At 43.0% G+C, this 14,384-nt stretch overlaps 1 protein-coding gene across 3 annotated transcripts in view; it reads right to left on the bottom strand.

The window, feature by feature from the left end:
* RGS7BP (regulator of G protein signaling 7 binding protein) overlaps positions 1-14,384 on the bottom strand; it is a 140,050-nt gene that overhangs the window by 13,468 nt on the left and 112,198 nt on the right. For 2 of the 3 annotated variants that reach the window (XM_082383192.1, XM_082383193.1), the window contains exon 5: positions 12,844-12,914. In XM_082383192.1, the coding sequence (XP_082239318.1) occupies positions 12,844-12,914 (71 nt within the window). Of the gene's footprint in view, positions 1-10,707; positions 12,915-14,384 lie in introns of those variants that run through there. The other variant, XM_082383194.1, reaches the window with a different exon arrangement.

Raw genomic sequence — 14,384 nt, 5'->3', positions numbered from 1 at the left:
GTACATTCAGTTGGTTTGCATTGACTTGTTAGCCATTTACATAGTGTATAGTACAGATTTGTCACAGGTCAGATCACAGTGTTGAAGGAAAGAAGTACCTTCCCGTAATTAGAAAGGATCCCCTAAACTGCACTCAGCTTAAGACATCCGATGTACAAGAGCATGAAAACCATCATAATATTGTGCCTCCAAGGAACATAGTTTTGATAAGGAAAATAACCTAAGCTTCTGTTTCCCATTTTAATTACTGAAATCTCTAACAATGACAAAACTGTCACACAGGACAGTAAATGTATACAGTAATTCAATCAAACTTCTTGGAAAGAACACATTTAGCAATCTGGGATAATGCAGAACGACAGGAAATAAAACGTGATTCAACACTGGTTCTTTTTGTCATTTTACACAGACATCATGTTAATATTAGACCAAGGCACAAAACATTTAGTGCATAAACCAGTTTCTTTTTTAAGATCTAGCATTTTTACTACAGTCTTTTATCTTACTTTGGACCACTTGTACCCAGTACTCTATCCTACTATAGACTGTTTAACTTAATCAACAAAATCAAAAGTGATTTCTGAGCAGATTTATGGGGGACATAAACATTTGTATCATCAAAGTGTTTGCATAACCAAAAGTACAATAATAAAGATGAAAATGCCACCTATTTCTTTTAAAAAGTGGTACTTCATAAGCTCGCTGCATCTTTAATGTCTTCACTATTGGATGACAATGAATAGTTGATAGAAAAAAAGAACTGTATACTTGAATTACGATAGCTCATCCATCACAGATCTAAAAATGAAGTTTCTACAGAAACAGAACTATTTCAACAAGGGAAGAAAATTCCCTCATTCAAACCTCTTTGAAGTGGTAATGGCTGCAAACTTGCAGCACTTAGAAAACTATGCTATCAACAAGTTCTGTCTTTAAGAACTTAGATTAAGAAATCTAGATAGCAGATGAAAGTGGATTATTTCTTCAAAATTTTAGTAAAGCTACTGGTAATCAAAAGTTTCAAAGCAAATATGGCACATAATAACTCAAGCATAAATCAAGATGGAGAGCCTGGAGAATTTTGATTTCCTAAAATTTCAAAAAATTCTATCATTGCAACATACAGGATTTCTCCCCTATTTTAATCTTAGAAGTTTCAAAGAAAAGGGAGTGGATAACATACACACACGTGAGTGCCCACACAAACACGCACGCACGCATGCACACACAGTGGTAAGTAGAGTATCTAGTTCCTTCTTCCCACCACCTAAATCTCACTTTATTTATTAAAAGAAAATTATGCAGGACCCCCCTCACTGTTTTCCCTTTATCTAATGATTTCTGTGACCTTAATTGCTGCCATCACTGTTACTTTTCTAGTATTTCAACATAAGATTCAAAAGCAGCTTTGTAGTCAGGAATGTGTACCTGAACACCTGTATAACTGCAGGGCGCCAAGGTAATAACTGCCAAATTCAGGGATGGAACTTTTGAGTTCCACAGTAAGATGTAATTCATGTGAAGCTCAGAATCATGTTTCAGACCACTGAACTTACTCAAGTTAAAATACAAATAGCTGAAGACATGATGTAAAAGATTAAGTACTTGATGCTGTTAACATATTTACCAATTAAAGTCACAAAATATTCCATATTATTATTCATGCAGATAACTGAGAACGAAGATAGTGCAGAAATTAACTTTAAATAAAAAATTATTCCTTCCCTTCCTTCCACTCCCCTATACTCTACAAAATGTTTTCCCTGGGACTAGGCCTTGAAAAGGCCACTACATATTAGTTTGACATGCATTACTGTCTGTAATTAAAAAAAGCTAATTTTGTGGTGGTTTTTAAATTTTATAATTTATAATTACATTATAAAAATGTCCACATGCATAAATCTAAAAAAGGTTGAAAACCTACAGTGAATCTACAATATATTGTTTTACATTTGACCACTGGTTTGTGTTATGTAGGAGTCACAGATTTGGTAAAGCATTGTAACAATTTAGGAAGGCATCTAAATCTTTAAATTATGGACAAATTTTATGTTTGAATCTACAAAATTGCATGAAGGCTAAACTTGAGAGACTTCCTATCATTCTAAAATTCCTCACTCTGAACAAATCATTTTTAGGACACTTTCTTATAAATATCACCCTTTGAAAGCACATACAATTCTGTTTGTTCCACATTTTATGATCTTAACCTACATAGGGCTGAACTCAATTATTCATGGAATATCAAATATGATAGGAAGACAAACCTGAGAGAAACATTTACAATACAATAGCATAACTTGCTAAATTCCTCATCACCATTCTCTGAAAAAAAACTTCTCAAGCCTTTCTCCTCTTTATTTTAGCAATGGATTGTGGAAAATGTGCGACTTTCTCTTGACATGAAAATATTTCAATGCACGGTGATCTTGCCTGATAGATTCAGTATTTTCTGCATAACTGATGCAGGAACTCCTATACGACTCTCTTCCATCCTGTTGTAAAGGTCAGAAAAAAGCAGCAAACTGGGAGGGAAACAGCTTATCACCAGGGTAGTAATGTCTGAAGGCTTTCAAAGTATGTTGTTTTTTCCCTGCTTTGTCTCCATTTTCTTCTTACAGCTCACAAAATGTAAGGGTTTTGTTGTTGTTACTATAGTTGTTCTTTGTAGGTTTTTTTCCCCTTTCTCCAGATTAAAGTCCTATCTCTCCTTAGTTTGATTCTCTATGCAGTATTTGACTTGCTCAGTTCCTGCCTGACTGCATCAATGAGCTCTGCTTTTAGCTTAGTTAATTCTTTTCTCATTTCATCTAAAACGTCCTGCTTCAGCCTGTCATAGTACAGTCCCTCCGCCTGGACTCCGTTGGCACTGGGCTGTGACGAGGGCGCAGATTTTGGTCTGTGTAATGAATCATAGGACGTGTTGTCAAAAACAATCTGATTTTTCCTTGGAGAATCCCATCTGGAAATAACAGGTGACTTGCTGCCATTCATTGTATTTGTTCTTTCCCAAGGTTTTCTTGTCGGTTCAGGTGTACTTGTTGAAGAGGCCTTAGAAGTTACAGGCTCTGAATCTTCATTTTTGTCCTCTTTTTGTTCTGTTTCTGTTGTTGATCCCTTTTCAGCAATTCTTCTCCTCCTGGCCAGCAGGGCACTCATTTCTTCCACTAAACCACTACCCCCTAACGGAAGGGATCCATTTCCACGACCCGTATCTGTTTTAGATGAGGCCGAATTCACACCAGTGGTGTTCCCTCCACTTGGAAAGGAGGCATCCTCCATCCGTGACACTCTCCTAAGTTTTGCTCCAGCAACCGCAGCTGCAGGTCCAGTTAAAGGGCGATTGTCTTCAGACATGCATCCCGAAAAATATCCAGATGCCGGGAGGGGAGGAGCAGGAGGTGGGGGGGGAGGAGGGGGTACCTGACTAGGAAGAGGTGGTGGAGGAGGCGGAGGCGGGGGCTCTGAGGACGGAAGCAGAGGGGAAGGAGGGGATCCTGGGGGAGGAGGAAGCGCAGCTGATGCCTGGGCAGGACCTGGTGGGAGTGGAGGAGGGGGTGGAGGTGCAGGTGGTCCCAAGACAATGCCCTGTTGGGTTGGAGTCTCGGCCGGCTGAGAGGCTGCCTGCGAGCCTGGCTTAGAAGCAGAGGAGTCTCCCAGCACAGGGTTTAGAGGAGTCTCCACAGAGGCAGGGGCAGCGGCATTTGCCATTCTTCGCTCTCGCTCCCATTCCAGCTGCGCCCTTTCTAGCTGCCCTTGCCGCCCTCTTTCTGGCCTTTCCCGGTCCAGTCTCTCCAGCCTCTCCCGCTCCAGACGATCCTGACGTTCCCTTTCTTGTGTCTCCCTCTCCAGCCTTTTCCTTTCTAACCTCTACCTCTCCAATCTCTCCCTTTCCATCCTTTCTCTCTCCAGCCTTTCCCGCTCCAGCTCCTTTTGTCATTGCTGTTCTTGTAGTTGCCTTCTTTGAATTTCCAATTCTTCTTGTGATGGGCCATTCTGAACTTCAGCAGGTAGTTGTGAATTTTGTCTAGGCAATGTTGGCCTTGTTTCCTGTGAATGCAACACTTCTAAGACGTGCGTCATGGCACTTGCGAAGACATTGGCATCATCTTTGCTGCCAAAGTTGAGACCATACACCTGTCTAGCAACCCACCATTGGTGGAAGGTCTGTGTAGCTTGATTGTACTTCAACCCTTTAGGAATGGCACAGTATATCACGACCTGCTGGTCCTGAATCTTCCCACCCACCACTCTGAATGTGTTGTTGCCTGTATGATGATATAGATGAACTCTGATGAACCCCGTTGAACCACCAGCTGGCACCCACTTTTTATTGGCATCATCATAAACCATCACAGCAGCTCTTGCCTGACAGATACTCTGTTCACTTATTATTTTAAATGTATCCTGCCACTCCCTTCTGGTCTGCAGAGTTTCTGCTGAAAAATCAGCTGATAACCTTATGGGAATTCCCTTGTATGTTATTTGTCGCTTTTCTCTTGCTGCTTTTAATATTTTCTCTTTACCTTTAATTTTTGTCGTTTTGATTGCAATGTGTCGTGGTATATTCCTCTGTGGGTTTATCCTGTATGGAACTCTCCATGCTTCGTGGACTTGGATGATTGTTTCCTTTCCCAGGTTAGGGAAGTTTCCAGCTATTATTTCTTCAATTACGTTCTCAGGCCCTTTCTCTCTCTCTTTTCCTTCTAGGACCCCTATAATGCGAATGTTAGTGTGCTTAATGTTGTTCCAGAGGTTTCTTACACTGTCCTCATTTCCTTTCATTCTTTTTTCTTTTTTCTGCTCCACAGTAGTGATTTCCCCTACTCTGTCTTCCAGCTCGCTGATCCATTCTGCTTCATTTACTCTACTATTGATTCCTTCCAGTGTATTTTTCACTTCAGTTATTGTATTGTTCAACTCTGTTTGGTTGTTCTTTATATTTTCTAACTCTTTGTTAAAAAATCCTTCTAACTTATCCATTTGTCTCCCGAGTTCTTGGATCACCTTTACAATCGTTACTCTGAACTCTTTCTCGGGTAGATTGCCTATCTCCACATCACTTAGTTCTTCTGGAGTTTTATCTTGTTCCTTCATCTGAAACACATTCCTCTGCCACCTCATTTTGGGTTAATTACGTTTCTCAACTTTGGAGAAGTAGCCTTCTGTAGGAGACATCCTATGGGTCCCAGCAGTGCACTCACCCAAGGGCCAGGGGCCAGTGGTCCCAGGGTAGTGTCTGGCCTGTGTTTGCAGACTGCAGTCTACTGGATCATAGTTTTCTTCCTTCTGATTTCTGCCCCCTGGTGGGTGAGGCTGGTCTAGAAGCTTGTGTAGGCTTCCTGGCAGGAAGGGCTGATGCCTGCCCACTGGTGGTTGGAGCTGGGTCCTGGCCCTCTGGTGGGCAGGCTGTGTGATCAAGAAGTCTTTAGGCAACCTGTCTGCTTATGCCTGGGGCTGTGGGGCTGTATTCCCACCCCTTAGTTGTTTGGCCTGAGGCATCCGGCACTGAAGCCTACAGGCTGTTGGGTGGGGCCAGGTCTTGGTGCTAAAGACCCAAGCAAGATGTCTGCCTCAAGGAGAGTTCATGCCGATGAATAATCCCCAATATATCTGCCACCAGCTTTTATGGCCCCAGCATGAGCCACAGCCACCCCCTCCCCCCCGCCTCCCCAGGAGACCCTCCAAGACCAGCAGGTAGGTCTGGCTCAGGCTTCTATGAGGTTACTGCTTTTGCCCTTGGTCCTGGTGCACGTGAGTTTTTGTGCAATCCCTTTAAGAGTTAAGTCTCTGTTTCCCCCAGTCCTGTGGAGCTCCTGCAAATAAGCCCCACTGACCTTCAAATCCAAATGCTCTGGGGGGCAACTCTTCCAGACCCCCAGGCTGGGAAGCCTGATGTGGGCCTCAGAACTCTCACTCCTGTGGGAGAGCCTCTGCAAGGTCACCCAAGGCGGGGTGGGGGGGGGAGGAGGTTAAGGATTTGATTATATTTCAAGTGCACCCCTCCTACCGTCTCGTTGTGCTTTCTTCTTTATGCCTTTAGATGTAGAAGATCTTTTTCTGTAGGTTCCAGTCTTTTCTATCGATGGTTGCTCAGATGTTAGTTGTGATTTTGGTGTGTTCACGAGAGGAGGTAAGCTCATGGTCCTTCCACCTCTCCATCTTGAAAGACTCCCTCTAGTCGCTCTCTTAAGCCTCTTTTCTTTTTTTAAATTTGTTTATTTTATTTTTGGCTGCGTTGGGTCTTCGTTGCTGTGTGTGGGCTTTCTCTAGTTGCGGTGACTGGGGGCTACTCCTTGTTGTGGTGCGTGGGCTTCTCATTGCAGTGGCTTCTCTTGTTGCAGAGCACAGGTTATAGGTGTGCGGACTTCAGTAGTTGTGGCACATGGGCTCAGTGGTTGTGGCTTGCGGGTTCTAGAGCGCAGGCTTAGTAATTGTGACGCATGGGCTTAGTTGCTCCACAGCATGTGGGATCTTCCCGGAACAGGGCTTGAACCCGTGTCCCCTGCATTGGCTGGCAGATTCTTAACCACTGTGCCACCAGGGAAGCCCTTAAGCCTCTTTTCTAACCACTTTCCCAAATAATGAAGTGCTTGTAGTTCATCAAAATGCCCTGCTCTGTCATCTCCTCAGACACCTTCACACATTCAGAATCTTCTGCCTAGACTGTCTTCTTTACATCTTTTTCTTTAGCTAATTTCAATTTATCCTAAAAAATCTCAGCTCAGATACTTTCCAAAAAGAAATTCTCCTTCCCCATTTACAACTAAAATCTGACTAGGTGAGAATCCAATATGCACTTGTAGCAACCTGTATCTAACTAAGTTGCATTTTAAGCACTATTTTTTTTTCTGTCTTTCCAATAGTATGTGTGTGTGTGTGTGTATCTCTGTGTGTGTGTGTGTTATCTGTGTGTGTGTGTGTGTTAGTTGTTTCCAGAGTTCACATGTCATACCCTGAAGGCTCCATCACAATCTGTGCAAGGGGAGGCTTATGTCATTTGAAAAAGCTTCCCAGGTGATTCTCATCCCATTCTGTCCTGTTGAGATGGAGAGCCTCTTGGGAGAGTCATCCCCAGCACCTGACACAGAATCTGGCGTATTGTAAGTGACTATCACATTTTGGATGATGGTGGGGACAAGGAATGATGAGGTGAGAAGTCTGTTTTTCCTTCAATGGACAATGTGTAGACACATAAAATTTGTGAGTAGTGGCTCAACATAATTAGAGTAATGTATTTAGATACTGACGTGTGATCAGTGATGAGTGGATTAGATTGGAGGAGAGGGGTGGGGGGATAGCATATGTCATGCTGAATCCTGGGCAAAATGTTGTAGAGATTGCAAAGGACCTGGGGTAACCAGTAAAACTGCCTAGAGTGGAATTCCCTGGTGGCGCAGTGGTTAAGAATCTGCCTGCCAATGCAGGAGACATGGGTTCGATCCCTGGTCTGGGAAGATCCCACATGCCGTGGAGCAACTAAGCCCGTGCATCACAACTACTGAGCCTGTGCTCTAGAGCCCGCGAGCCACAACTACTGAGCCTGCATGCTGCAACTACTGAAGCCCGTGAGCCTAGAGCCCGTGCTCCGCAACAAGAGAAGCCACCACAATGAGAAGTCTGCACACTGCAACGAAGAGTAGCCCCCGCTCGCCACAACTAGAGAAAGCCCACGCGCAGCAACGAAGACGCAACGGAGCCAAAAATAAATAAATTAATTAAAAAACAAAACAAAAAACTGCCCAGAGTGACATTCAGACACCAACTTGAGGCACAGAAAGTCTTTATATGAGGTGCTGGGCAAGGACCTAAAAAGTCATCTCCAGGCTAGCAGGTGGCATAACTGCTCAGTGTTCTTCAGCCAGATGCCAGAGAACTCTTCCGCCTGCCATGGCTAGGTTGGTTCTAGTTATGCACGTCCAGACTGGAGTGGATCAGGGGTGTAGAGAATGGGGGAACTGTTCCTAGACCCAGTTTAGTCTGGAGTAGGACTGTCTGTGGGAGGAGGCCCGTTCTAGAACAGCTGCAATTCCTGACTGATCCACTTCAGACAGACTCTAATGCATGGTACCACCAACCGAATTCTAGGCAAGAGTAAATGTATTGACACACTGCACAGCATTCATGAAGTCAGAATTTTGGAAAAGGTGAAACTGTCTTTCAGGCTTAAATTATTTCTGCAGTGTTTTGTCTGATTACAGCCTGCATTTAGAAGATGCTTGTCCTTCACTTTCCCATCTCCTTTTAGCCTTTGTCAGTAACTTTGCAGGCTCTACACAGGTGGTTCCATTTGTAATCCATTTGACACAGCAAGACTCTCATAATTAATGAAGCTCTCTACAGCACTGCCAGTGACCTGGAATGTAGGACAGGAGAGGTGCTGAAGCAGAGGAAAGGACAGCGGGCTGAGAGCCAGGAGACCTGGATGTTGCCGGGAGGCTGCCGGGAGCTGGAGCCTAGCAAGGGAGTTTTCTTCTGTGCACCTCTGTCTCCAGCCTTAAACTGGAAGCACGGAAGCAAAGGTCCCGTCTCAAATGGAGGCATAATCACTAACCATTACAATTCCTGCTCTTGGCCACCTTCCTTTATTTGTCACTGAAAATCAACTTAAAGCATATTGTTTTTGAGTCAAGTTTTGATTGTGGTGGGAAGGCGGGAAGATAGGATTCAACCTTGAAATGCTAAAATCAACATGGAAGAGTTTTTGAGTTGAGGGACAGGATGGAGTCTGGAGAACAGGGGATTCAGAGCATTTCCAGGGTGGGTACCCCACCCGCACCCCGTACGTGCCCGGCAGGATTTCCACATGGTCAGGGCTTGAGTAGGAAAAAGGGGGACCAGGAGCAGTATCTCTTCCCTTTTTCTCTCTGCTTCAAACTCACGTGTAAATGGAATGAAAAGAGAAAGGAAAGAAGCAGCCAGAAGGAAAACAGATGGCTCTCTATAATGCTTTTCATCCAGTTAGAATTATGTTTTGACAATAAGGTCCTACAGAAAAAAACTGGAACACGTTTTCCCACATTTCACCCCACACCATTTTCTGCATAGATTAGACCTGTTTAATAAATAAATCGCCTGAAATGAATTCCAGGAAGGTCATGGGAGAGCCCCTATGCTCTATCTTGGTATACGCAGAGAGAGGGATCTGACTGATCTGCTTATTAAAATAGTGCCGCATGCATCTGCTAAAAAATGTTCCCATGGTGACTCCAACAGACCTGCCTTCCTTCAGGCCTTCTCAGACACCCCAGTGGAGACTCGCATTCCCCTTCCCCACCGCTCCGCTCCCAGTGACGTCATGCTGTGAGTACCCATTAAACATGCCCAGAACAGAGATGTATCTTCACGTGCTAAGGGTTCCCATTTCTCCCCCAAATGAAGAAATCTTAATTTCCCACAAGACTTCACCTGAATTTTAAAAATTATTTTAAAATCATACAGCATTACTCCCTCCTGAAGAAGTCCTTCTATCTCCTAGCTTTTTCCTTTTCATGGCCCAAATGCATTTAGGATTCAAGTCCTGGGCATCACTTGTTTCGATTTTTCCCTTTTCACTTGTGTTTTTACTCATAGTATCAATCATTCATTACTATTATTATATTTTTAAAATGTATTTAAAATTCTAATTATTTTTTCCATTTATAAAAGTAATACAAAGTTATACAAAATATTTCTACTATAATTCTGGATTTTTTTGGCCACACCACTTGACATGTGGGATCTTAGTTCCCTGACCAGGGATCGAACCCACAACCCCTGCAGTGGAAGTGCAGAGTCTTAACCACAGGACTGCCAGGGAAGTCCCAGTATTTCTATTATACTTTTTATGATTATAAAAATGTCCTAAGTAAAGAAAATAAAATTTCTGTTTTTCCAATAACGCCTGATTCAAAAACTGTTTGATGAACTTTCACTAAATATAGAGGGAATGTTTCAGATATTTAATTTAAAATATAGGCTATGGCATCCATGAAACTCAGCCTGTGGGGCCCTGGGTTATCCTCCTAAGCAACTGGATGTGAAGTAAAAGAAGAGGCCCACGTGCTGTTGGTGGGGGGGACTTGCCCTACATAATAAGAAGGTGAGGATAGCTTCAGACATGAGCCCCAAATTCAAAGTCTCAGGGATCAATATTCTGGAGAGCTGGCTCAGGATCAACCTTTCATGGACGCTACACATAGTCTGCTTCAGAGTGAAATGTAGCAGGTATTGTTCAATTTGATGATGATTTGGAGTTTTCCTGAACTAGGTTGGTGGGCCAGCTGGTAAATATCAATAATAACAATAACAATAATAATAATAATAATGCATCTGTTGAGCGCTTGCTCTCTGTAAGGTTGGTAGTAGGCATTGACAAGTCTTTAATCATTTAATCCCTACAACAATCCTCTGAAGTAGGTGGTCTAATTTCTTTTTCAGGGATAAGGAAATGTACATTTCCAGAAGTTAAACTACTTGTTCCAGGAAAATGGCAGAGCAAGCATCGGAACCCAAGGCTAGCCTTAACCATGCTTATTTCTAGCAGCAAACTTGCATGCTGTGTCCAGAGGGCTCTCATCACTACAACACTCTGCAGTAAAACACTGTTTTCTTAAAACCCTACAAAGCCTCCCAAACACTGTACCCATGACTCAAGCCAGGAACCCTCAGTCAGCAGGCCCTTCAGGGGGTGCTTGCGGTTACCTGATGCACCATATTGCCGGTCTCTTCTTTTCTTTTCTTTCTTTTTTTTTTTTTTTACTTTTCTTATTATTCAATTTTATTTTATTTTTTAATTGAATTTTATTTCTTTTATACAGCAGGTTCTTATTAGTTATCCACTTTATACCTATTAGTGTATATATGTCAATTGCCCACCTCTTATTTTCTGTTACCTGCCTCCGTCCCTTGCAGCTCAGGTCACACTACACTGTCTGGTGTTCTCACCTCCACCTCTCCACCTTCTGCCACGCTGCTCCTTGAGCCAAGCGGAGCTCCTGCTCTGCTCCCAAATCCTCTCCCTCCTCACCCAGAGGCAAGCAGCACCCTGCCCTCCCTCCTGCCTGGGCTTTGCTCGGTGGAAACGAGGTGTATCTTTCTTACTTCTAAAAACCCTCTCTCCACCCTCTATGGACCACTCTCTGAAGCTGATGCTTCCCTTAAGGCTGCTCTGGCCATATGTGCTTATGATTATTATTAGTCCTTTGTACATATCTTCAGACTCTGGGGCTGCAAAGTTGGTTGCAGGTTGAACAAACATTTAATGTTTATGCTGGGTGTTATTCTACTACGTTCCGAGCATTTCTCTAGGTACTGAAGAGAAAACAGTTAACAAAAGCATACAGAGGCCTTTCCCTCACAGAACTTACATTCTAGTGAATATCCCCTTTCCCTTTCTGTGTTTCTGCTTCCTTTCCTGGTGTATACTCCCATAGGATAGTTCCAGAGACAGGCTACCGGGGATCACATCCCAGCCTTTCTACTTACAGTCTGTGTGACCTTGGCCAAGTTAGTTAACCTCTCTGTGCCTCAGTTTCCTGTAAATTGGGAAACATGAATAGCATTTCCCTCAAAGCTGTTATTAGAATTAAATAAGTTAATGTAGTTAATACATCTAAGGTATTTGGGATAGTGGCTGTGATATTGTAATTTATATATATTTGGTCTTTGACCTCATTCTTGGCACAGAGCTACCAAAACTCTGGGAACTTCCTTAGAGAGCAATAAAGATCTTTTGTTATGTTAATGATGTGACTTTTGGAAAACACCTGGGGATGGGGGCTGGTTGCTAGGAGAACCAACTACGTGATTGGAGGGTTAGAAATTTCAATCCCACCTCCTGACTTCCAGGGAGGGGAGAGGGGCTGGAGGTTGAATCAATTGCCAATGGCCAGTGATTTAATCAGTCGTGCCTGTGTAAGAAGCCACTATAAAAACTCAGAAGGACAGGGTTTGGAGAGCTTCTGAGACTGGGGAGGGTGGTGCTCCTGGAGAGGGCATGGAATTTCTGTGCCCTTTCCCCGTGCCTTGCCCTATGCATCTCTTCTATCTGGCTGTTCCTGAGTTATATCCTGTAATAGTAAACCGGTGGTCTGGTAAGTAAAATGTTTCTCTGAGTTCTGTGAGCTGCTCTAGTGAACTAACTGAACCTAAGAAGGAGTTCATTGGACCCTCTGATCTATAGCTGGATGTCAGAAGCTCAGGTGACAACCTGGACTTGGGATTGGTGTCTAATGTTGGGGGTGAGGGCGGGCAGTCTTTTAGGACTACTGAACCCTTAACTCGTGGAATCCGACGCTGTCCCCAGTTAGTGTCAGAATTCAGTTGAACTGCAGGACACCCAGCTGGTGTCCGATAATTGCTTGGTGGTATGGAAAAACCCCCATACATTGGAATTGGATGCAAAATCACAGTGGCAATATATGTTAATTACTATTATTACTTTGTTTAGGTAACACACAACACGTAGATGGCAGGGATCTTCCTCTGGAAGTGTTCTTAAGTCTCTTCCACTTGGCTGTAAACTTCTTAAAGGCAAGGGCCAAGTCTTCAGTCCTTTTGTGTTTGCCACACATGGTGTAGTGCTTTTCACAGCGTATACAATGAATAAATGCTCTTGACTGATAGGGCCCATGGAGGTGTGTGCTGTGGCATCAGAGTGTTTCTCAGCTCCCCCTCAGAGCAAAACTGCATTCACCTGATACACTATTCTCATTCTCTTGTCTTAAGGAAAGACAACTGTAGGCTCAATGCCTTCTATTGCTTGTGTAAAAAAAAAAACTTGCTTTAATTTCTGAAGAAACAAGACCCAAGGTTATCATGTTAAAAACATCCTCTGCCTCAAAGAGAAATGACAAGACTCACCTTGATTTTTCAATGGTAAAGGCATAGTTTCCCTGAGTTTGCTTAAAAGGTTTTTCATTTCTCGCATGTCTCTGTAAAATTGATAAAAAGAAAAAATATCAACTGTAAATTTTTGAAATGTAATCTCAAACCGTCTGTTCTGTGAGACAACTGAAGGACAAAGTCTGTGCCTAATTGTACCAGCTCGAGCTTCCAGTAGGCAAATATTGCATTTATTTTGCTTTTATAAGAAAAAAGAAAATCTGAGTTGGGTTGGCTCTGGAAGGAATAAGAACTACTCTGACAAACGTGTCCGCAGGGCATTCTGCTATAGGAGCCCTCATATCCACCTTCAGTTGGACCTGGATGAGATCAGAGAAGAGCCTCTGGTAAAGAGGACAGTACTTCACGTTTCCGAGGGCTCGTGAAGGGCACACAACTAGAACAACAGGGGAACCCTGGGCAAAGCTGAGGCTGGGTGATGATTTTCTCATCTGGTCCGAGGGCTGTCCTGCCTGTGTGGGTTCACTCCTTGTCGTCTCTCATTATTGTGATTGGAATTCAGAGTAACACAGCTGTTAAGCATTCCCAAGGGTCAACACATTAAATTGACTTGGAATGTTTTTAATGTGCAGCCCAGTTTGAGACCCACAGATTTCTTAGGGCAAAGTGATAGGGAGAAGCAAGGAAGCCCCTTCCCAGACCAGGTCTACTGTGCCTACTTCTCCCAGTCACGCCCACCTCCTTTGCAGAATCTGAACTTTTACGCTGAACTGAAATACCTCCAACGCTGAGGGCTAGACTCTCCTATTATTATTATCAGCCATAGCTTGCTCTCTGACAAGCTTACAAGACTTGGATAGAGATTCTGTGCAAGGTTTCTGAAAAGGAAAGAGGCTTTGCTGAAGGATTACACACTGACCATGGCACTCTGGCAGATATTTCTTCCTGGGAATAGAGCAAAGCATTTTCTACTTTATAAATTAAGAGAAATCACTCATCATTTGTCTATAGCTCTATCAAACTGTGCCAAACAGCTTTATTGTTTGAATTGTTGGATTTCCAAGCATAGACAAAATCCCAGTTTTATTAATAGCACGTAATTACCACATGCTTCAATTTTCTATAAACACAGAAATTTGGTAATTAGCTTTAGAATTATATTACAATCTGAAAGTAGAACTACAATGGCTCTAAATGTCACTGTGTGATACATTTCTAAAAATAAAAAAATAGTGTTCATTATCTTGTCAATGACTCAACCCCACACACACAGAGCCCTCGATGGAATTGCCTAGTATTCATTCAGCTGCTTCGTGCTGGCTCTGGGGACATCAGTAGCAAAGGACAAGATATCAGTGTGAAGGCCAATAAACAAGGGGCTTGTCCCTCTGCCTCACAGAATGGAATTTTTAGCATCTAGATGCGTTTATGATTATATTATTGTTATTGCTTCCTTTTCCCAAATGAAATAGAATCACTGTAGAATCTCTTCTTCCCAAGAAAGAAACTCCCTCTCTAGCTGTGAGCCACTGCTTGTTAAGACAAATGCATTAACTCAC

The sequence above is a fragment of the Balaenoptera borealis genome (genome assembly GCF_965194805.1).
Source record: "Balaenoptera borealis genome assembly, chromosome: 2".
Lineage (NCBI taxonomy): Eukaryota > Metazoa > Chordata > Mammalia > Artiodactyla > Balaenopteridae > Balaenoptera > Balaenoptera borealis.
Note: the sequence above shows the minus strand (reverse complement) of the source record. Positions and strands in the feature narration are given on the sequence as shown.